The sequence below is a fragment of the Sturnira hondurensis genome, unplaced genomic scaffold, assembly GCF_014824575.4.
Source record: "Sturnira hondurensis isolate 20B ecotype Veracruz unplaced genomic scaffold, ASM1482457v3 Scaffold0008196, whole genome shotgun sequence".
Taxonomy (NCBI): Eukaryota; Metazoa; Chordata; class Mammalia; order Chiroptera; family Phyllostomidae; genus Sturnira; species Sturnira hondurensis.
Window position 1 is genome coordinate 27,292,801 of NW_028080827.1, and position 24,434 is coordinate 27,317,234.

Here is a 24,434-nt window from a genome sequence, read left to right on the forward strand (position 1 = left end):
GAGCTACACCAGCCAGGGCTTAGGCAAAATTTTTTAGTGGCTGTGAATATCAAGAATGTTTTAAAAATTTAAATATTTCTGCTAAAAAAGTGAGAAGACCTATGATAAAAAAAAAATCTTAAAAATTTAAAGAAAAGTAATTTATAAAATTCAGTATGGATGTCCTTAAATGTAAAAAATAAGTGAAATTAAAAAAAACAATTGCAGGGAATTTGTTTATTGAGCATTAATATTAACATTTCTAAATTAAGTAATCACTTACGAGTTTTGTCACTGCCCTGTCAATGGACATAATGAAAAATATTGCACGGAACTCAAGCACGTAAATAATAATTAACAAAATATCTACGCAACAAGTATATGTCATACATTTTTTAAATTAATCTAAACAAAATAATTTGAACTGCTTCTTTGTTTAGGAAGTCTTAAAATGTTTTCTCATGTTTTATTTGAGATGCACCCCGACCCCTTTTTACAAATTGACACTGTATACAAAGAGTTCAAATGGCCAGTAAAACTACTGGGTTCAAATTGTTGGCTTTTAGGTAACAGAGGTATAATGTGAATTCACATCAGAGCTTTCTAAAATGGCAATAGTACAAGCACATGACTTTCCCTAGTATCCAAAAACTGTTCTGGTTCTCCTTTGGCTAAGGAAGAGAAAACTAGACAGCCTTCTAAAATTGCCACAATCTCCTTAAATGCTTTAACCAATGTTGGCATATTTGTCTCGATCACCTTGATAACACTGGGCTAAACAGAAAACAAAGAGAATTAAGTCAACAGTAACTTAAATAGTAGCCAGCTTTAGACCTGAAAAAGTTTTGGTAAAGTGGATGATCACTAAGAAACAAAAAAGCAGGTTTCCAAAATTAGGCCAAAAAACCTACATTAAGAGAAAAAAATGCCATGAATGAATTAAACATTAAAATGTATCTGTTCCCATTAGATGAACAGCACAACGGGAGCTGAAACACTACACAAAGTTAAGAATGCATTCTCACAGAGCAAGTTTATAGAGCTAACGGCCTTTCTAAATTTCCACTTGATGTTTCAAATTTTATAAGTGATTTATTATGTCACCATATCAAGCCAATTCAATTAATTACATTCAGTAGAAACTGCTTCAGAAATGCCCTGAAAAGATAATGACAGAAACTACAGATTTGAAAAGCAACTAACTTTGGAAAGCTCATCTCCAGACTTAGAATATCAATTCCCAATTCCTATTAAAATACAAGACTATCTGCATGTTTAGCCACCGCATATTATTCCAATTTGACTTCAAGATTAGAAATTATTAAAGGACTGGATTATTGTTAAATATTGTCAATATTTCTCATATGTACTATTCAGAGTATACCTCACTTTTTTACTTCCCTTATAATATTAAAATAATGAATAAATATGGTCTTTCTGTTAAGGTCCTCCACCTTATCTTAACTGAAATATAAAACAAAGCAGTTTTATTAATTTCTTGCTAGCAAAGACTTAAAATCTGTTTACCAAATAAGAAACAGTAAACTTTATATTGTGGTTTTTTTACCCAGAAAGCAGATATATTCTAATTCATTCCTAATATCTACATAAAACATTTCATCATTTTAGTTTAGTATATAACAATTTTCTTGAAAGAGTAGTAGGGTTGTACCTCAGAAAAAATCCAATCAACCAAGGAAATTATGCTCAATTGTTAACCTTTTGAAAGAGGCAAAAAGTTATCTAGGAATACTTAAAATAACTTGGTTAACAATTTCTGGTGCTGAAAGGTCATTAAAATTGGTAAAATAGGATGGTGAAATTTCCCAATGGAATATGTTAAAGAACGTGAACTGGAAAACTGGTTAGCATCTCATTTGCATTCTGACACTAAGATTTCCCAGGATGAAAACTTGACATATACTTTCACAGAATTTGAAACTTATATGTTCAAGAATGATATTAAAAATCAACTTAAGAGTAAAAAAACAAAATATGGCTACTAGTCCAAATTTAAAAACAAAAATCTCAAGGGTAAGTATGGCTGCTGCTTTTCCAAACAGTCATTTTTCCATAAAGTGTTGGCTACGTCATAAGAAATCTCCTGTGCTTTCTATCAACCAAGGCCTGCTGAAGTACGACACATTTTCCTTACAAATTCAACCTCAGCTGAAATGTCGAGCAAGACGCGCAGATCTATAGTCAGCACGAAGTTGTACGAAGGAGTGAAGAATGTTCTTGTCCAGGTTAGCAAGTTGTTCTCCTGAGCAGACTTGCTTTAAATTATCTGGGGCAACTACCAGAAGATTGCAAAGTGCATGCAGAGTATCAAAAAGCTGTAATACCAGTGGAATCTAAATTGAGATAAGATAAAAAACAAAACATTGAAACAGTGATTTCTAGTTTCATGATTAGTAAATTCTTCTCACATACACAGTATTGGTCAGGATGTACAAGTGGTAGGGTTCAATATATTACAACTTTTGAAAGCTCCTGAAGCATCAAAACTCAAATATTTCAGCCATTACATAAACTTGGCTATAATCTTTCTGAAAAGATACATATTTTGTGAATTTTCTCCAATAGTAATCATCATTTATACTTTTGTGGACTAGAACTAGTTATCATTAATTTAGCACTTTTCTTAAATAATTTAAACCTTAGAAAAAGTGATTTCAGAGAGATGTACATGAAGAAAGGACATATTCTGCTGATGCGTGACATACAGTGTTAGTGATGGTAAGTGAACAAGTTCATTTGGACTAGGGGAAATATGGCCTTGTATAAAAATAAAGCATGAAGCAAAAATGTGTCAATATGGAAATATCATTAAAACAATACTTTTTCAATTAGGAAATGTTACTCTCATTAAGCATCAATAAAATGTGTGAACTTTTTCACAAATGAGATAAATCAGTACAGATTTTTAATCATGGTCTGACATGTTCTTGAGCCTATTTATAAGTTTGATATTTGTGAATACATACCTTGAAGTCTTTGGCACACTTCCTATATTCAGCCACATCACAAATTGCTAACATGCCACCCATACAACTGTAGGAATATTGTTGAAGGTGCTCATAGATAAGTCGATGAAAACGTACTCCAAATTCCATCAAAACTGTATCTACATTCTTCCCATCCATGGAATTTTTAATCTTCTCCACTTGTTTTCTTACATAAGCACAGACTTTAACACAGGCCTGTAAAATTTTTTCTACACTTATTACATAGAAATGTGTATTATGTTAGCTAAGGAAAAATATATTGTTTTTCATTAATCCCTAAGTATAAAAAGAAAAAAAAAACCCCTTAAGACTACAGTAAGAAAAACCAATGAAAATGATAACAAACGTATTAAGAAAGCACATATTTCTTACTAACATATTGAATCATTCTACTCACATTAGTATACTGAATCAAAACATTGTTTTCATCTTCTGGCTTAAAATCTGTTTTCTTTTGTTCTGCAGCCAAGATATGCTTCATTTGTCCAATCATACAATTTAATGTTCTAAAGAATTGAGAATAGCAGATATTTGATTCATTTATTTTTATTATTTATACTAAATTAAATTAAAATTATTAAATGTAATATCACCATAAAACTTTTTTACTATTGTTAGACTTTAGATTTTAGAAAAAATAAAATCTAGGTCTTGTTGTCAAAGAACTCATGGTTCTATTAGGTTCCTGCTCGAAATGGGGTAAAAATTCATTTGCCAAATACTTAATCTATATCTTTAAAATATTAGAAGCCTGTCACTTATTTACTTACTTAACAACTACATATAAAGAATACTTAGGAAAGGAAAAAAAGGGGGCTTAAGAATTGCTAAAGTCTGGAAAAGCAGGTAAGAACATGCGTTTCATTGTCCAAAGACAAGCAGGAGGCTGGGGAAAAGTAATACTGAAGACCCAGCTGAGAAATGAAAGTATGGGTTTATAATAGCAAACGATGTTTGAGTTTTACGATGTTCTCCAATAGCAATCAGCCACCCAGTTATGGGAATAAAAAAGACCGCACTGATCCATGGTTTAGGATCTTTAAGACAGTTATGGTTAAAGAAAATGGGCTTTAGCGTAATTATTAGTAATTCAAGGGTGGAGCAAGTAATCTAAGCACAATAATGAAGTAAAACTAGGAAAAGAAAAACAGATTAGCAAAAGATGAAGAATTCCAGCTGAGGTCAGAAAGCAGAATAGGAGACTGTGAGCACTGAGTGGGATTATTCAGGTTCATGGTTTTTGTTACCAATGATAACAAGGTCTAACAGCATATGAAAGTAGGCAGCTAAAGTGGAGCTGACCAAGAAAAAGACTTGTGTCACACACATGGAGGTGGAAATAAACCAAGAAGGTTTAAAGAAAAATTTTGTGAGGCAGATGCCCAAATACTTAATAAATTTAGGAAGCTGACATAAATGCGTGAGACACAACAGCAAAAGAAAAGTAAAGATGATGTGAGCTTCAAAGGCAAGGAATCTGGCCTAACAGTAGATGGATATTGATCTGAAAATATCAGAAAGAATACAAATGAATGCTGAGTTCACCCCTTGGCCTCACTGTACATGGGTATAAAGAAGAACTGGAAGTTCACATTCAAGAGACCACTACAGCCCTGGCTGGTATAGCTTAGTGGATTGAGCGCAGGCCTATGTACTAGAGGATTGTGGTTCGATTCCCAGTCAGGGCACATGCCTGGGTTGCAGGCCAGTTCTCAGCAGGGGATGCACGAGAGGCAATGATACATTGATATTTCTCTCCCTCTCTCCTTCCTTTCCCCTCTAAAGATAAATAAATAAATAAAATTTAAAAAAAAGAGACCTCTACAGACCACTGTGTCTTCAATTATACAACTAATACAAAGACTTTGAGGCAAAGGCTTATATGCAAAGACAAAAAGAAATTACCTAACACATATATTAAAAAGGCAACTAGGAAAATTGTATTTCCTATACTTTTGACATATTCAACTTCCCCACCTCCCAAATACGATTTTCAGGTATTCTGAGGCAAAGCAAGAAGAAACAAGTTAGTTTGGGAAATTTGTTATAAAAATATATACTTTCTTACAGTGAGGATTATAATGTATACATATACACTTTTATTAAAAGAAGTTTTGTGTATGTATAATCTAATGTGGTCCTCACTAAAACCAAAGGGAGAGATCAGTTTTTGGGATTCTTCTAACCATTTAATTCTTCAGTAAACTAGTATCAGTAACTAATTCTATAATATCCTTATTTTTCCTGTTTTATTCTTCCATTTTATTTTTCTTTCCCTTATTAGCGCATACTCTATGGTAGTTCTTTTTTAAAATAAATGTATTTATTTTTCTTTAGGGGGAAGGGAAGGAGAGAGGGAGAGAACTATTAATGTATGGTTGCCTCTTGTGTGTCTCCTGCTGGGACCTGGCCTGCAACCCAGGCATGTGCCCTGACTGGGAATTGAACCATGATCCTTTGGATCACAAGCCTGCACTCAATCCACCGAGCTACACCAGCCAGCGCTCTATGGCAGTTCTTGATCTTAGTGAGAAGTTAACTGAGAGGTGAGGTACAAGTTTGTTACTACTAATGAAGTAAAAATTTTATGTAATTTTAGGGGGAGAGAGAAACAGAGGGAGAGAAACATCAATGTGTGAGACAAATACTGATTGGTTGCCTCTTGCATGCCCCTAAGCTGGGGACCTAGCTCACAAACAAGGCACGCGCCCTGATCAGGAATCAAAGGCGACCTTTTGGTTTGCAGGCTAATGCCCAATCCATGGAGCCACACCAGCCAGGGCTATTTACTTTTTAATAAAAGAGTGGATTCCAGGTTTTCTTTATAACAGCACAGTAACTAACTTGCATTCAAATATGCTTTCTTGAATAGACAAGGAGTAGAATTACAGTAAATAAAAAAGATAGTTTTATCTACTGTAAAAGGAGCATTAGAATGAGCCCCGGATCTACCAACATTAACCGAGTGATGCTGAGCAAATGGCTTAATTTTTTAAGCCTCCATTTCCTCATCTGTAAAATGGAAAGATATTTGCTACCTAATAAATAAAATAATACAAGCAAAAGATCTTTTCACTATGCCTGGCCTAAAGCAAAAGCTTGATACATGGTAGCTATCATAATCATCAACAAATGCATGCCCACTATCACCTCAAAGAAAAAAGAGAACCACTGCTTTAGAGTATAAATAGGTAATTACCTATAATAAATACTACAAAATTATTTTGAATGGAGTTTGCCTTCACTTAAAAAAGTTACCTTTAGAAAATGTGTTTGTTTATTCATTTATTTATTTATATTGATTCCAGAAAGAGGGGAAGGGAGTGAGAAAGAGAGGGGGAGAAACATTAATACAAGAAAGAAACGTCAATCAGCTGCCACCTGCATATGCCTTGACCAGGGAACAAACCCACAATTCAGGTGCGTGCCCTGACTAGGAAGCGATCCTGCAAACTCTCGGTTCATGGGTGGACACACAACCAACCAAGCCACACCAGTCAGAGCAGAAAATTAGTGTACTTATTTTAGTGTATTTATTAGTGTAAGCCTGAAAATTCTAAACAAAAATAAAACCCTGTTACATACCATTTTTAATGAGTTTGGAGAGTGTGTGTGTGCAAGTGGAGGAGGGGCTGGTGACAAAAAATGTTTTTTAAACTAAATCTGGTTTAAAAGTAAATCTAAACACACTGACTTGCAGAAATAATAAGCTTACAAATCCAATAAAAATAACATTCTAATAAGGATGAAATCAACATGTAAAAATTAAGGCAAATGGTGAAATTAAGATAGACGTTTTTCTTTCCTGAAAACCATTTTTATGGTGCTATAATTGTTTTATAATTTTTTACAAATGCAACAGGAAAAGTAAAACCAACAACTTGCCTATCAATGCCAGTATCCAATTTCATCTCCATTTGTTCAATTATTTCTTTTTTCTTCTGAAGGCATTCAGATAACTTAGGAGAAGAGCTATTAAATGTTTAAAGAAAAAAATCCCATTAGTAGTCTTACAATTCTAAATTTTTCATATTCATGTGTGTATTGCTATATACATTTATATAAACACACACATTATTTTAATATGCTCACAAATGGAACAAAACACAAGTTGTTAAGTAATCATAGTTGACCTTAAACATAGCTTTGAACTGTGTGGGTCCACTAATAAGTGGACTTTTTTTTTCAGTAAATATTGTGTATGTGTTTTCTCTTTCTTATGACTTTAATAACATTTTCTTTAGCTTACTTTAATGTAAGAATACAGTATAGAATACATATAACATACAAAATATGTGTTAATTTACTATTTATCTTATCAGCAAGGCTTCCAGTCAACAGTAGGATATTAGTAAAGTTTTTGGAAAGTCAAAAGTTATACACACATTTTCGACTGCAGGGGTGGGTGGGACAGGGTGGGGATAGCATCCCTAACTCCCTCATTATTCAAGGGCCAACTGTATTTAGTATTCATTATAATGGTCACACTAGTAAAACTTAACCAGTTAACGAACAAAAGGAAGATTTAGGTATGTTACTTTCACCTCTGAAAAGACATCCCTTAAGAATATAAAAATGTGATTTTGAAATTTTGGAACTATTTGGTTTCCTTGTTAATTAAATTTCTAGTATAATAGTAAGAAAAGTCACAGACTATCACCAGAGACTTAAGACCACAGTAAATTACACTAATTAAAATCTGTAGACCAACCGTTGTATTTAGCTTTCTTATATTAAAAAACAAATGAAATACCTGACAGTCCTATTTGCCTTCTGAATGCCACCTAAATGTCAAAAATACCCAAAATAATAAGAAATGTGCTCCCTAAGTTATGTGAATTCTCTGCCATGTGGCATTATAGCTCTTTAAAAAGTAAATTTCCTTTCAAAGTGATTCTGAGATCACAAGTAATCTTTATCTCTGAAACTGTTTCTGGACTAATTTCTTAGCATATCAATGTTATTAGCAAAATGTCTGAAATTTTACCTTATATACATTCCTCCTCTTTAATAACAATAGTACTACACATACAGTTTTATAAAGCAAGTTAACATATACACTACTTAACTTAATCCTCATGTGCTGTAAAAGTTCACATAAATTGATAGGAACACATAAACCACACCTTACTTAATGCCTCATCAAAACCTACCCTATCAATCTCATAAAAATTTGTACTGATGTCCTTAGATGACAAAAAGTGGTTATAAGCTAGAGGTCCTCTTTCACATCAGATGTAGGTTGATGACAGATTCAGTCTTTTCAAATAAACCAAAATTTAACACCACAGAAGTGAGAGAAAATAGGAGGCAAGGAAGAAGGAAAAGAATCTTTACTTTTTATTTCACACTTTCCTGCCCTGTTTTATGTTATTATTAATATGTATTGCTTTTTAAAAATTGTGTGTATGTATGTTTGTATTCATTTATTTGTATTGCTGTTCAGGTACAGTTGTCTCCACTTCCTCCCACTACTCCCCCCCAACCCCGGCCATCCCCACCATCCACCCTCGATCCTACCTTCTTTTGGCTTTGTCCATGTGTTCTTCACACATGTTCCTTGACAACCCTCCCCCCTTTTAATATTTAACAAAAAGATATATAGAATATTATAATGGTTATTAAAATAGCAATAAAAATTTGACTAACCTTATTAGTGGCATAAGGTGGTCATTAAACTGCTTGTCAAAAAGATGGAAAATAGTATTGGCCTGTTGCACAACATCCAGAAAATAGAGATTTGCATTTCGAGAATCTGAAGAAGGAATTCCTAAAGTTGGAAGGCATGTATATGTTAGAGTCATGCTTTAAGAAGTTCACCTTGGCAACAGATAAATGTGTAGTTTTATGTATACACATGAATAAAAGTAACTGCTGTTTTAATAAATTAACAGTGATTTCTATAGGCAGAAGAGTACAATTAAATTTGTTCATCAGGTAACAAAATGCACCCAAACTTTTCATGCCCAGATTTTCACCATTTACTCACTCTTCCTTATCTGCTGAGATAAACTGAAAAGTAGATCAAAAAATATATTATCTGAAACTATACCTTCTCCTTCCTCTTCCCACCCTCTTGTGCCCAATGATTCACTTGAGCCATGAACATATGTCTCCATTTTTCTTACAGTCAGGCCTCTTTATTTCTGAGAACAGTTAAAATCATTTTCTTACTAGCTTCCTGGTTCAAATCTCTTTATCTGCTACGCCACACACAGCAACATACTTATTCATTTCACTCACCATGGTCTCCACTACTACCTCAAAATACTCATTCTTCTCACTGTCTAGAAAATAAATTCTTAATTTTCAGTATGGTATTCAAGCCACTCCACATTCTGGTCCCCCTAAAATACAGATGACCATTCCAAATTTCAATTCCCTCTTTTGTGTAATAGAGTAATAGTAAACTCTTAAGGTCCCTCTAACCCTAGATACTTACGTTTCTACTTAAAACTAAAAAGTATAAAGGACTAAGAAAAATATTCACAGCAAATGAAAAATTAACACCCAGAATTTTTTATAGAATAATGACTTTTTTCAGTTTTAAAAATGAAAATCAAAGGTGTTTTGTTTTCCCACAAAATACAAAATTACTCCTTTATAAGAAAATTAAAGGCTCCAACACAAACATACAAGATAAAAAAGTCAATATACATGTAAGAAATACTAATCTGTGTTAATGAAAGACATGAAAATTAAGGCAATAAGTATATATATATGTTAATCACTAAATTATTTAATTTCTTAAAAGAATATTCAATAGTGTGCAGAAACACTGGTACAGTCACACCTGACTGTAGCAGTGTAAAATAGTGGGGGGGAAACTCTTTAGGAAAAACAGTTTGTACGTATAAAAATTTTTTAAATTTGTAACACACTTGGATCTGGTTATTTCACTTCTGGGATTTTATCCAAAGAAAATAATTCAAGATAAGGAAAGCACGTTAAGCACTACAATTTCATTGTAGCATTATTTATATTAATAAATTGCTGAAGAGATTTAGTATGTCTAATAATAAGGGATGGTTAACTTTATAATATATACATGTGACAGAATTTTAGACAATCACTAGAAATAATATCAGTAAGTAGTAACTAAATAGATGTATGGAAAATATTTATGAATATAAGGGGCATTCTTATTCTACCAGGAAATTTTCTAAGCCCTTCCAAATGTGAATACTGCTATTAAAATGAAGAGGCTAGGTTTCCATACTAGCTAAATAACAAATCATTCATACTATATGGATTTTAGTTCATGTTACTTTTTTCATTAACTTTAAAAATCTTTATACCTCTAAGGTATTATTACCCCAATACAAATTACCATATTTTAAAGTCATTTGCAAAAGGTAAATGTTAAAATACTTGATGTCAGAGACAGCTGTAATTATACAAACAAAAAGGATGCAAATGCTTATCTATATCATGAGAGCAATTATATAAAAAATGGGTAACAATAAACCACAAGATTACTAAATTATAGGTCTTTTTGCTTCAGTGTTAGAAACTTTATGGAATAATGTTATATACAGTCGATAAGTATTTTTGAGTGTCTGCTATGTGCTTCCTAGGTGCTAAAATATAATGGTGAATAACACACGTTCCTATCCACAAGAGCTTATATGCTGTTCTCTGTACTTAAAATACTCTTTCTCCAAATACTCAGTTTATTCTTCAACTTCATTTAGCTCCCTGGTATACGTCTCCTCAGAGAGACATCCTTTCTAAAAAAGCCCTCTGTCCTTGAATATCCCTTCCCACCTCCCCATTACTACTCTGTATCTATCCCTTACTCAATTTTATTTTTCTTAGTCATTTGTCTACCTTTTCCACAAGAATGCAAGCTCCATGAGTATAGAAGTAGGCACTTAATAAGTACGTACTGAATTAATTCTGGTGAATGGAGGCATTCATTAACAGATGAAAATTTAATTGTGACAAGTGCTATGAAAAAAGCTAACCCAGTGATGAAATGATGAGTAGGCCAGAAGAGGAGGGCTACTTTAGCTAGGGTGATCAGCAAAGGCCTCTCTGAGAAGGTGATATCTTAGTTGAGGTAAGAAAATTGAAAAGCTCGACACAAGAAGAACTGAAGGAAAAGGACTTGGGATGGGGAAAAACCAAGTGTCCAGAGACTGAGTGAAGAAGAACGAAGGCCAGAAGTACTACTAGGGTAACGAGGGGAAATGCTTATTAAGGATGAATACGTATGAGGAAAGCAGATCAAAAAGCCATGATTCTATAAAGAGCTTGTTGTTATTCTCCCCCTAAGAGTAATAGGAAGCCACTAAAGGGTCTTAAACAATAAAAAGACAACTGCTACATGGAGTAAGTAATTTGGAGAGGCAAGAATGAATACAGGGAGATCAGTTAGGAGCAGACAGAGATGGTATTTAAATTAGAGTGGCATCAGTGAGGACAGAGGAAAGTAGATGAATCTGAGTTATGTTTGGACATGTGTATCAGGGTTGAGGAAAAGGAGGAACTGTGGCAACTCCACACTTTAGGACGTGAACAACTGGTAAATAGCAATGCCCTTTAAAGACACTGGGAAGAATAGGAGAGGAATAGGTTTAGGTGGAAGATAAAGTGTTTCATCTGGGGTATGTTAAACTTGAGATGCATGGTGAACAGTGGAGAGGTCAAGGAGGCAACTAGATTAATAGGTCTAGAATTTAGGGAAGAAGTCATTAATACCCTATTAATGTATAGCTTTCAGCATCTGACAAATTCTTGCATTAGAAAAGCTCAGAATACATTCACTGAACTGAACTGAATTTGACATGTAGAGTTGAATATATATTAAACATTACACATTCATTTAACCAAGCAAGATCAAAGGAATTTAACACAAATTATAACACAGATAAATATACTTACCAGCAAGTCCTGTTTCCAAAGCATAATCAATATGCTCAATACATAAAAATTCCACAAGAATGGTAAAAATTCTAAAGGCATTCCGTGGTAGATCAGAAGGATCAGAGAGCTTTAAAACAAAAACCAAATACATCACTTCACAAGTCTACCTTTCAAAAAAAGGCAACTCTTTTTTTTAAGCAATTAACTTTGTATAAGCAGTAGTCAATATTAAGGTACCAAAATAACAACTTAGACCTCTTCCTCCCCACTTCCAGTGCCTCTCTCACATACATATAACGCTCCATATTCGCCTACAACTCTCCTGGCTTAAACTAGATCAGTGTTTTTCTGACCTGAGAGAGAACCAACAGAACATAAAGTGTAATAAAATCCCTTTTAACATACACAGTAAAACCAAATATAGTTTCATGAAATACACATGAACACATACACATATAACAAAAGTACACTGGGCTGCCCCGACTGGTGTGGCTCAGTGGGATGGGTGCTGACCCACAAAGCCAAAGGTCACCAGTTCAATTCCCACTCAGGGCATATGCCTTGGCTTACAGACCAGGTCCCTGGTTGGGGGTGTGCAAGAGAGGCAACTAGTTGATCAGTGTTCTTCTCCCTCACTCTCCCTCCCTTCCCCTCTCTCAAAAATGAACAAAATCTCAAAAATAAAATGTACACTGGGCTGCTAAGTAAAGTGCATTTCTTATTGTGGGGCAGAGTCAAAGAAGTTTAAGAACTACCAACTAGACAAAGGCTATTCTAGCAATACTTGAAATAAAAAATATACTCTTTATGTTACTGGGGGTGGAATAGGAAAACCAGTAAACCAATGCACTATAAAATATGAAAGGTTCAAATCCCAGCTTCATCACTTTCTGGTTGAGTGAACCCTTGAGATGTTATTGAACTCCACAAAGCCTCAATTTCTTCATTTGTAAGGTGGGAATAATATGAATTGTACTTATATCCTAGCCTTGAGGTGAAAATAAAATATGAAAGAAAATGCACTTAAAGTACCTTCAGCAGTGTTTAGCACATAGTAAACAAATAACAATAAATGTTCATTTTCATGTTGATGCTTCTGATTAACTATTCAGTAAAAGAATTATTAGTAGTTACCTGGAAAAATAAAATCCCTCTTAAAAATTTAGAAAGTTACCTCTCAACTTCTTATAAATGCTTTCTTCATATTTATCAATTGATTGTTGCCTACTTGTAAGCTCCATTTATGCACCCTGTCAGAGTAATGCTTATTACCTGATATATACAGCTAGGAGTGAAGTATATAACCCACCTTAAATCCCCTAAGTCTTCACTGATTATAAAAACAGATTTAGTATTACTCAATTCCACTCCTGGTCTTCTTTAATACCATCCAACTTTTACCCTCCATATCACAGCCCTCTCTACCAGAGCTCTCACCTCCCTTATTTGCTCACAGATGCTCCGCAACAAATACCCTTAATAAGCCATAAAGAATATAGAACTATTAAAAAATAGTACCAAACAACCCAATTTCAAAAATGTACAAAAATATACCAAAGAATATATATGTGGATGGAAAGATGTTAAACATCACTAGTTATTAAGAAATTCAAAATAAAACCACAATGAGGTATCACTACACACCCTATTAGATTGTCTAAAAGTAAAAGGACTCATCATACTAAATGCTGCAGATCATGTGGAACAAACAGAACACTCATACACCACTTGTAGGAATGTGAAATGAAACCACAGCTTTGGAAAATAGTACCTGAATGACTACTACCACATTGTTACTAGGTATACACGGAAGAGCAATTAAAGCATTATCTGTACAGAGACATATGAATGAATTTTCACAGCAAATTCATTCATAATAGTCAATACACTGGAACCAATCTAAACCATCAATAGGTAAATGGATAAATTGTAGTATATTCATGCAATAAAATACTACTCAGCAATGAAAAAGAACATGCTAATTAATATACACAACATGGATGAATCTCAAACTAATTATACTGAGTGAAATAAGCCATAATCACATGTACATACTATAATATGCTATAATTCTTCTTATAAAAATAATTCTAGAAAATTAATCAACTCCTTGAAGACATCCTATTTAGCTTTTATGACTTAGTCCTCAAATGACTTAGTCCCCTTCTTTTAAAAATCTAATCTATAGTGACATATAGCAGATCTGAGGTTGCCTGAGGATAGAAGTGGAAAGAGGGGAACAGGAGCTTATGTTAATAAAAGAGCAACAGTGAACTTTTTGGTGTGATGAATCTTTTCATTATCTTGACTGCAGTTATAGCTTCAAAAGTGTACACATAATTTATCAAAGTTAACAAATTGTTTTAATATAGTTTACTGAATGTCAATTATTAACATATCTCAAAGTTATTTTTAAATAAGGAAATAAAAATCAATCTGCTTACTCATTACACTTCCCTTTTTAATATCCTTTAAACATTGCCATCATCAACTATGAGGTCAAATCCAAATTTCTAAGCTTAGTATGCAAGGAGTTTTTCCCTACCTTTTCAACCTCCTCTTATTACTCTTCGCATGTACCTTTTATTTCAAACATTTTATGCTGTATGATTGATCTTTTATGTCTTTTTACTATTCTCTCTGCCTGAAACAACCTGCCAGAATCATCTTCTTAAAGATATCCTATTTAGCTTGGAAGATCCAGGCCTCACCACTTTTGCCCCTCCCTATATAATGCTGACAGCTACATGTCAGATGACCTGAGGCTTTAGAAATGTTTTAAAATATTTTCAGCATTCACAAAATTAAAGATATTACTGTATCAAATATGCCCATCAACCCACCCTGGTGTATGATAGCATAACATTTTAACAAATGTACTTCTAAATAATTTCAAAGTAATTTAGTCCTGCAAAACAAAAATCTTATATATTTTTATTATAAAAATAGTTGTTCCTAACCAGAGAGCAGATTTATACCTTAATATAAACAAGGCAAAACTTAAAATATACAATTATATATAAATAAAATAAATTTACAATTACTCTTACCCTGTGACACCTTTCAAAGGCTTGTTTGGTTTCTTGTAAAAGATTAACCACCACTTCTTGGGACAGAAAGGTTTCCCCATGAGTATCGATACTTGGTCCCAATGGTAAGTTGGTACGTTGTCTAATTCTCTCTTTCAAATCTTGAATACTAGAGCATCATATCAATAAATTAAAAAAAAAACCACTTCAGTATACATAGATTTCAACTTTAAATACTCTCAAACTTAGTATATATCAACAACAACAAAAAAACTGACCAATAGCCAGGAGACCTAAAAGTTCTAATTCTAATAATTATTTCTGTAAAGAAAGGTAAGCCTTAAATCTCTAAATAGAAGACTTTCATCTGAAAAATTAGGAGATTTAGAATTAGGATCTCTATTTAAGCTCTACAATTTTGACTCAGTAACCAAAAACTCTTTGTTCAGTTTTATAGGAAATGGGCTTTTCCAAATAAGGTAATATTCCACATAATAAATGGTTCTGCTTAAAATAAACTTTAAAATTTTTATTTTTTAAAAATATATTTAACCATTTAAACACAACAGTTATAATAATCTCAATCAATATATTGCACATTTCTTCATTATTAAACAAGATATATTAAACATGATTTAGCTTTTCTTAATGACTAAGGATCACTTTAAACATTATATGGTGGTATCATCAGGTTAGACTTGTTTTTTTTTTCTCCTAGAACATATAGCCCTAGATATTTTTCTTTAGTTTTTATAACTGTCTTTAGTTTTTATCTTCCTTTACTTGCTACTTCTTTCAGATGTCAATTTTTATTCCTAATTATAACCTTTCCCTGATCATTATTTAATATATGACAAACTGGAAAATAAGAAACTGAATAGAGTGTGTATGTAAGTGGACTCTGAACCCTGATTATAAGATTCCAGAGAAGTCATTCTGCCTCATCCTAGAATCAGCTGGGGCTCTAGATAGTTGTAGTCTGGATTAGTGAGGTGCTACCTCTATAAATCACGAAGTAATTTACACCAAATCACATTCTTCAAGTGTGTGAACAATCACAAGTTTTAAGGTATTAATTTTATGCGCACATCATTAAAAAGTTCAGGGTTTCTTTGCTTTTTTCCACACCTACAACAATCAACAAAAAAACCAATGTGCCTCCTAGTTAACAACCTGGAACACTGTACTGAGTTTGAAAATAAAAAAAGAGCCCACAGAGCTCTCTACAGTACTGATATTCTGCTTTACCTTTTAATTATGTTATGTTAGGTCATTTTCAAGAGGTGAGTCAAGAGATAGGATTTGATCAATAAACAAACTGGTTTCAAAGAGTTTTTCAAAGACAATTCCAATGGCTTAATATTTGACAAGTTTGTGCAAATAAAATTAAGTTCTTAATATATTTAGTCTTAATATATGATATTTAACAGAAACACTCACCCTCCTGTGCCAATGGATCTCTTTTGATGGTTTTTTGAATCATAATAGCGCTGTAGGATCATAGCACTTCTGCTTTTCAAATATCCAGTCTCCACCTCAATATAGTTCTCCAAATAGGAAATGAAAATGGATTTGATAAGCTTAGACAAGAAAGTCTGTTTATCAGTACCTAAGTTAAACTCCATCAACTTGCTGGAAAGATTCGTGGTTCTTTTCACGGAAGAGGAGGAAAAAAGATTTATATTTTAGGTATAGTAACAATAATAAGAAATATATACTTTAGCGATGTGACTTTAATAACTTATGTTAAACCATCATTCTTAAAATTTGGTAAGGTACTTATTAGGAAGCAGAGAACAGCTGTATAGGGTTATATAAAGTAGAATGAATATTACAAACAACATTATGGGGTTTTTTTGTTTTGTTTTCTTTTTTTTGCAGTTTTTATTAAATTATTGAAGTTAAACTGGTTAATGTGATTATAGGTTTCAAGTCAACATTATGGCTTTGAAAGCTGCCATGAACTCCTAGGAGTGACTCAGCAGAGGAAACTGAGGAAATCGACAACTCTACAAATGGCAACCAGTGGCACATGGCTTCAAGCACGCTCCAATGCCATCCGTGCACAACATGGTACACAAGCCAGAATACTGAGAGGTCTAGTCTCTGATCATTCTATTTTATGTTTATCCATGTGAACTTTTCTCTAATTTTGTTTCCCATTGTTGAAGATAGGCTCATGATAATGTTGTTACTGATAGAAACTTTCAGTTAGATTATGGTTACTTTTTAAAACTCTCCTCCCGAAAGTATGACACTGAAGAATAAGCAATAGGGTTGGGTAAAAACTCTCTATGAAACTGCTGTTTGCAAACAAAAAAAAGAGAAATTCTCACATGATACTTAAGGTTGAAATTGTCATTTTAAAGGAATTTGTCACTTCCTTTCTCAATTTCTCAAGTTTTAACTACAGATAAATGTAATTATACTACTTCTTGGAGAAAAAATTAAAGAATAAACTAGCTTAGAATTCAAATCAGAAACAAAATTCTCAAGTCTTAGTTTAAAGAAGGTAAATAAAGCTTTGCTTCATTCAAGTACATTAATATAAAGCATAAAATCCAATCACTTAAATTCATGTACTAAGAATACTACAGAACACTATACAGCCAAGCATTTAATGCTAAAGGCATGTTGCTATCTGCCAAACTTCATTCAAAAATACCTGAATACTCCCCCCATTTTCCAAAAAACAAAATCTAAGATCTGCTATTATTTTCTAATAATTAAAAATATACCTTGTATATAAATCATAGAGATTTTTGAGATACTGTTCTGCATCAGACTTCCTACATTCTTCTAACTGGTCTTTCACAAAACTCTGAAAAAAAAAGTCAACATTCTGTCAATTAAGTAAATACTAAATTACATAGTCAGGATGTATTTTTGTCTGAAATTAACTTCACATTCTTATAATGTTTTGACACAGTTCAATGAAAAAGACAATGCACAGAAAACAGACCAATATAAAAATGTAAGAAAACAGGTTTAAAATTTTACCACTTACTAGTCCATCTATATCAGTCTTGGGAAGAAGTATTAAGAATTTCAAAATATCCTTTTTTATTAAAAAAAAGAGGCCTATCCTGACTCAGAAAGTACATTAAAAGAAACACCACCACCAACCCCAGAACAAAACCCCATTACACCACTGCAGTCCATTCCTGAAAGCAGCACTTACCAAACTACAGTCTTGGTAGCATTAGTGTCCACTGGGACATTAAGAGGCATTACTCTACAGCTGGGAAATGTTATACATTACACCACCACCACTTCCAGAGAACCACACACACATTAGTACCTTTAAAAGCTATTTAAAAACCTGATTTGTGTTTTAAAAACACTTATTTAATGTTTCTTAATCCAGTGGTAAACATAGTTTTAAGAAATGTTGCTTTAAAGTATAGTGCTACAAGATTAAAAGCTGCAAATTAAATTCCTGTGTTTTCTTCCCTTCATGTTAGTACCATATTACAAACATTTTACAGACTGCATTTGTAATTCTTGTTCAATTTCACAAATGCCATCTATTGGTCAAGGTGAGGACCCCCCAAAATAAAAATCTAAGGGTACCCTTCTATAACCTGTTGCTACTGCTACTATTGGTAAACACAATTAAAACATGTGCTCTGATGATTAGCATATTTTTTTCAACAAAACATTTTTTTTAAAAAGCATGAGGCTGTCTTTCCTTTCCCCTTCACTGAATAGGTAGATTACTACTTAAGGGCATTACATAGTAAGCTAATTTTCAAAAAACTTTTAAAACATAGAGAAAAAAATCAGACATTGCTTTAAGAGCTACTTTGTCATTATTTAAAATTACCTGTAGCTTGATTTCAAATACATTTTGAATAAGTTTAGCCAGTACTGTCTCTGGATTACTAAAGATATCTCCAACTTGTTTGTTCACCCGTTGACAGAGTATTGCTGCATCTTCAAATATATCGTTTCTCAAATAAGCACCCTAAATAGCAGAAGCATTTTACATAGTGAATAATTAATTTTTAAATGGCTTTTAAAACACAAATTAAGGTAAAATAAAGTGAAATCCAATAAAGTATACTGTTATGTTACCTCCTGGCACTGCTTTATATAAACATCAACACAATGGGAATAACCCTATGAAGAAGAAAGAAATACATTATCACTGTTCTGGTTAAATTATAATAATCTCAATAAAACAGGTATTATACAGGGTGGGGCAAAAGTTGTTTATGTTGTGAGTACACAAAACAGTTTATTCTTGTATTATTATTTGTTCACATTTTCCATATGAATAAATCTACTTTTGTCCCAACTTCTATGTAGTAAAGCTATGACTATGTCCCAAGGAATGGCCAATAGTTATTGGGCTTGAAAGAAGAAAACAAAGGTATAACTGGTTCTTTATAGCCATTTTACCCAGTCACCACCTAGTCCTCCTTCAAATCTAAAACATGCGCACTAGCACACACACTCACAGACTGAAGGTCTTGAGAAGGTTTTATGTGTCTATCTTTCCTGTCTTGAATTCAAAGCAGACAGAGTTGTATTGAACTGACATTCTGGAAATTTACTTTAAAAATTGGATCCATTTAACGGAATGTGTTTAATATTTTTTTCATTGCTTTTAGAGAGAGAGAAGTGGGGAGTGAGGTGGGCAGAGAGACAGACAGGGAGAAACATTGATTGGCTGCCTTCCTATACACACCCCACAGGACAATGGTCCAACCAACTGAGCCACACCAGCCGTGCATGAATAAAATGTATTTAAATAAAACAATCTGTCATATGAAGCTCAGTATGAGACTTTTGCTTATTAGCAAATCATACACATAAACAAGTAAGGTAAGCAACAGAAAGTATATCGTCTCAGGAACCACTCTTTCTTTTTTAATTATTGGGGTGACATGGGTAATAAAATTCTGTAGGTTTCAGGTGTACAATTCTATCATCACCCTAAGTCAAGTCTCCTTCCATCACCATTTACCCCCTGTAACTTCTTCTACCTCCCCCTACCTGCTTTCTCTCTGGTAATCACCATCTGTTGTCTGTGTCTGTGAGTTTTTTTTATTTTTTTTAATTTTTGTTTTTTTGCTTAATCCCTTCACCTTTTCCCACCAGTTCTGCAAAATCAAGAGCCATTCTTAATACTTAAACATGGTACTTAAATGAAAAGTTCAACAAATGGCTTATATTTCCCTAACCTGATATGAATGTAAAGAAACAGACTGAAGGAAGCACTATTTCTTTAAGCATTTTGTTTACAGAAATGCATTTCCATACAGGAATTCTCTTCCTAATTCAAATTACAGGGAGACAGTTCCATAATAGAATATTCCTTTGTATTATCACCTGAGATCCTGTGGATTTAATTTAAGTCTTTTACTAGTCATATTCCATCTACTCCATGGTTCCTACATCCCACCAGATACTTAAGGTCAAGTCTTGCTTTTGACCTATTTCATATCATGCTTGACTGAAAAAAAAATACATTATAAACCAAAAAGGCAAACAATATGATTTTCTATGTCAAACTAAATAAAAATTCATATATAGCTTAATATATAGTGATACCAAATATGTACATTAATGTTTGATAAATATTAATGTTATAAACTATAAAATACCTATTTTAACATTAAATACCTAAAATTCAACATCACTTAAGAGCTATGACATGTACATTCACATTATTCAAAACAACAGAAGTTATCACTGTGAAGTCACACAATAGGGGAAAATCAGGAACTATAATACACTGAATTTATATAAGCTCCACAGTCTCAAAGACTAATCTTCATTTTTAATTTTTACTATTTACCTTAAAATGAAGTAAAACTGCTGCTACTTCTCTCATTCTGGAGATTTCACCTCTTCTTTGAGCACTAGTAAACTCCTGAATCAGCTGGCATTCTAAATCATGGTATTTACCTAAAAATAAAAAAGAAAATCATTCAGCTACAATGAGACATAGTATCTAAATTATTTGCCAGTATATGAATTATTTATAAATATAATGACTACGGATCTAGCCTTCTTTTGAAAGAATTACAAAATAATATGAGATTATGGACAGCAGAATCTAGACCCTACAATATACTGTGGTATATAAATCTAAGTTTTTAAGGCACAAAATCTTCCTAAGCTAATAAAACAGCTGAGTTCTCATAGTTTGACTGTTATTTACCACTTTACTTCAAAAAGCAGCTGACTGGGAAATACCTCCTAGATAGGGAAAAATCTTAAAAACTACAGGAAGGGAGAGGACTATAGAAATTTTTACTTGAGTTCAGATGCCTTTACGTTGAACAATGGTGAATTCAACATCAAATTTCACCTTAAGATAAATTGTGATATCTGATTCATTACATTCTTGAGGCTATTATGGTTGTGAATAATTGGACTTTGGACTAATCTATAGTGATCACAAATATTGCAGGTAAGTCCAAGTGCCAACCTTTCTCTAACACTTTTGGGAAAATAGATAGTTCTTTGAACCTTCTATGCAAAATGGTCTCTCAAACAGTGACTCAGGCTATCTTGAGAGCCTGCAAATACAGTGGCTATTCCAGAAATCTAGAATGATCTGCCTAAAATATAATCCAAAGATTGGTAAGAATCAAATTAGTCATATAAGGAATTAAATAGGTACTAAAATGCTCATATGAGCTTAGCTTAACAAAAAATAACCTACTTCAGAGATACATGTATGAATACAAAACAATCTCCAAAATACATTGTTAAAATAAAAAAGGAAGGTAAAAGTTACTTGTATAGTATGCTACTAATTATTTTAAAATAAATGGGGATAGGACTAAATTTTACATAGTTCTATGTCACCCTTCCCTGTCACACATAGTTCTATGTGTAAAATTTATGTTCTATGTACACATGATTTATGTTCTATGCTTGCCCACCCAAATGCTCTGGGAGAATACCAAAGAAACTGGAAATGGTTGTTTCAAGGAAGAGCAATCAAACTCAGGGACACCAGGGAAGGGTGACATTGTTTCCACCATCCCTCCTTTTACTAATTTTTTCTCTGATCAAGTAATTTATTACTTGTTCACAACAGTTAAATAAATAGAACACCACTTACTTGCAATTTTGGATTTTACATCTGAAAATCTGAAAAATAAAGACCGATGATGAAATCCATTACTTGTGACAAATGTACCAAAGTAATATAAAATATAAATAAAAGGGGAAACTGAGTTTGGAGATATATGGGAATCCTTTGTATTAAATGTCATCATAAAAAAAAAGGAAAAACAAAGACAAAACAAGAAGGCAGAAGAGTATTGACAGAAAGCACACCAGGTGACAAAACTGTATTTCAGCAATTCAGATGGGGTAGCTGGTTCCCATTTAGGAAATTCACCCTGAATAACCAATTCCCTTTTTAAGCAGGCAGAATTGTATGGGGCATTAACAATTCAGTCAGCCCCAAAACTGAGCTACTGCCCCTAGTCATATTCACTTGCACTTTAAATTCACTTTTTATTTGCGTATTTCCTCCCTCTGTTAGGATATTTTTGTATAAAGTTCAATTATTATTACTTAAAAGAAAAACAATAAAAGGTATATACAAATGAATTATTTTAAAACTAGTATAGGAGCTACAGAAAAGGACCCAGAAATGTGCAATCATTCAATCTTTGCAAGTTCAGAAACTGAGTATCACACAAACCAGACTAGAATTGTTTCAAATATTAAATATCAAGAGGAATGCACATCATGGAAAATTGATGCTGAGATCCTACACAATCAGTCTGAAGAGAGAAGAAAGTAGCTGGCAGAAGAGATGCCAAAGACAGATGAAAAAAAGTAATATAAATTTAGAATTATCCAAAATTGATATACAGTCATGTGCCACTTAATAACAGGAATACATACTGAAAAATGGTCCACTAGGCAATTTCACTGTTGTATGAACATCACAGAGTGCACTTACACACACCTAGATGGTATGGCCTACTACATGCCTATACTATATTGTATAGCCTACAGCTTAGCAGAGGCTAAAGCAAAACTGTAAGAGAAGTATGTAATTGTATAACTGAGAAGGGGAGAAAATGAGTATATGCATGTGTGCTTTATAGAGGAAGCAGGAGAGAGGGAGGGGTGGGAGGGGTGGCCAACAACTATTATGCGCCTATCATGAGTCACACATTTTACCACTTAAGTAAATGGCCCAACTATGAAATGCCACAAAATTAAAAGAGAGGTTTTTGTGGGTCATTTTAAAAACAATTACTCAACATGCTGGGCAAGTATGAGATTATTAGTAACAGTTAAGTAATAGGTGACCATTACTGCTAATACTTTATGAAGACACAGAGTTGAGAGTAAAATAAGATATATTTTGGGGGTATGTTTGGGGTACTCAGTCTCTATGTTTGGAGTACAACAGTCAAGCTTTAAGTATAATTATAAATTTACATTTTACCTATACTAGAAGACCTTCCAATATTTCCAATAACAGGCTGTATGTCATCTGGGAAGGCATATTTCTTTCAAGATATTCACATGAGGAAACCACTACTACCAATATTTTATTAAAGTATCTGACATTCGATGGACTAAAGGAAATCATGTAAAATTTTTTGGCTCAGGAAGTTTTTTTAGAATAAAACCATGAATACCTGATTTAGCAATGGCCCCAAGGCCTTGTAATTAAAGCAAGGGTTCTTAACCTGAAGTCCCTAGGGAGGAGTTCGCCAATAAGCTAGTTAGTGTAAAATTCCATAGAACTGTATACAACAATCTGTGTATCTGAATTTTTTGAAGAAACTTTAGAGCTTTCATCCACTTTTCTTTTTTCTTTCAAACAACACTCACATTTATTTTTATCCTCTCCCAAGGATATGTTTAATGACTTTTAGAGAGAGAGAGAGAAACACCAATGTGGGAAACATCACATAGCTGTCTCTCTCATATGTGCCCCAATAGGGGATCAACCCCCAAACCTAGGTTGCACCCTAACCGGGGATCAAACCTACAACCTTTTAGTGGACAGAAATCTTCAACCAACTGAGTCACCGAGCCAGGGCTCATCACCTTCCAAAGGTAACTTAGGTCTTAAAAAACTTAAGAACTTTCATCTAGAGACTGGAAAAAAGCAGCTGAATGGTCCTATGCTTAACCTCTCCCTATCTTCTCCCGCCTTGGTTATCAAAGTCCAAAAAATTAAAATTAAGCTCTCACTTTAGTAAATTTCAAAACTTTTCCATCATTTTTCCCCTGAAGGAAAACAAAGGACTGAAACTATTTCAAGGTATATTACTAAGTTTAGAAACTGAGACCATATTTTTTCATTCAACTACGATATACTACACCTTGTATAAAGGAGGTATTCTATAAATCCTTGTTGAATTAATGAGCAAAGTCATACAGGGAAAAATACAAGTTTATTCCATTAATTGTACCATATATTCAAATTGGCTCTTGAAAAATAAACTTGCCTATCAAAAGGTAACTCTTGGGCAATTAGGTGCAACTTCTGAATGATGTCTGCTGCCTCCTTTATCTGTGAAAAAATAAAAGCAGTAATTTTTTACAAACT

The 24,434-nt window shown here is 33.2% G+C and overlaps 1 protein-coding gene across 1 annotated transcript in view; it reads right to left on the reverse strand.

Moving 5' to 3' along the window:
- Window positions 1-201: 201 nt before the first annotated feature.
- The window catches only part of EXOC5 (exocyst complex component 5), a 43,185-nt gene continuing 18,952 nt past the window's right edge, over window positions 202-24,434 (reverse strand). Inside the window, exons 5-18 of the mRNA XM_037054380.1 lie at window positions 24,334-24,398; window positions 21,969-21,997; window positions 20,691-20,800; window positions 18,962-19,006; window positions 18,711-18,851; window positions 17,623-17,705; window positions 16,325-16,534; window positions 14,906-15,053; window positions 11,874-11,982; window positions 8,637-8,757; window positions 6,873-6,959; window positions 3,385-3,493; window positions 2,967-3,182; window positions 202-2,333 (exon numbers count right to left, since the gene is read on the reverse strand). Coding sequence (XP_036910275.1) covers window positions 2,145-2,333; window positions 2,967-3,182; window positions 3,385-3,493; window positions 6,873-6,959; window positions 8,637-8,757; window positions 11,874-11,982; window positions 14,906-15,053; window positions 16,325-16,534; window positions 17,623-17,705; window positions 18,711-18,851; window positions 18,962-19,006; window positions 20,691-20,800; window positions 21,969-21,997; window positions 24,334-24,398 — 1,662 coding nt within the window. The 3' untranslated portion in view covers window positions 202-2,144. The remainder of the gene's footprint in view (window positions 2,334-2,966; window positions 3,183-3,384; window positions 3,494-6,872; window positions 6,960-8,636; window positions 8,758-11,873; window positions 11,983-14,905; window positions 15,054-16,324; window positions 16,535-17,622; window positions 17,706-18,710; window positions 18,852-18,961; window positions 19,007-20,690; window positions 20,801-21,968; window positions 21,998-24,333; window positions 24,399-24,434) is intronic.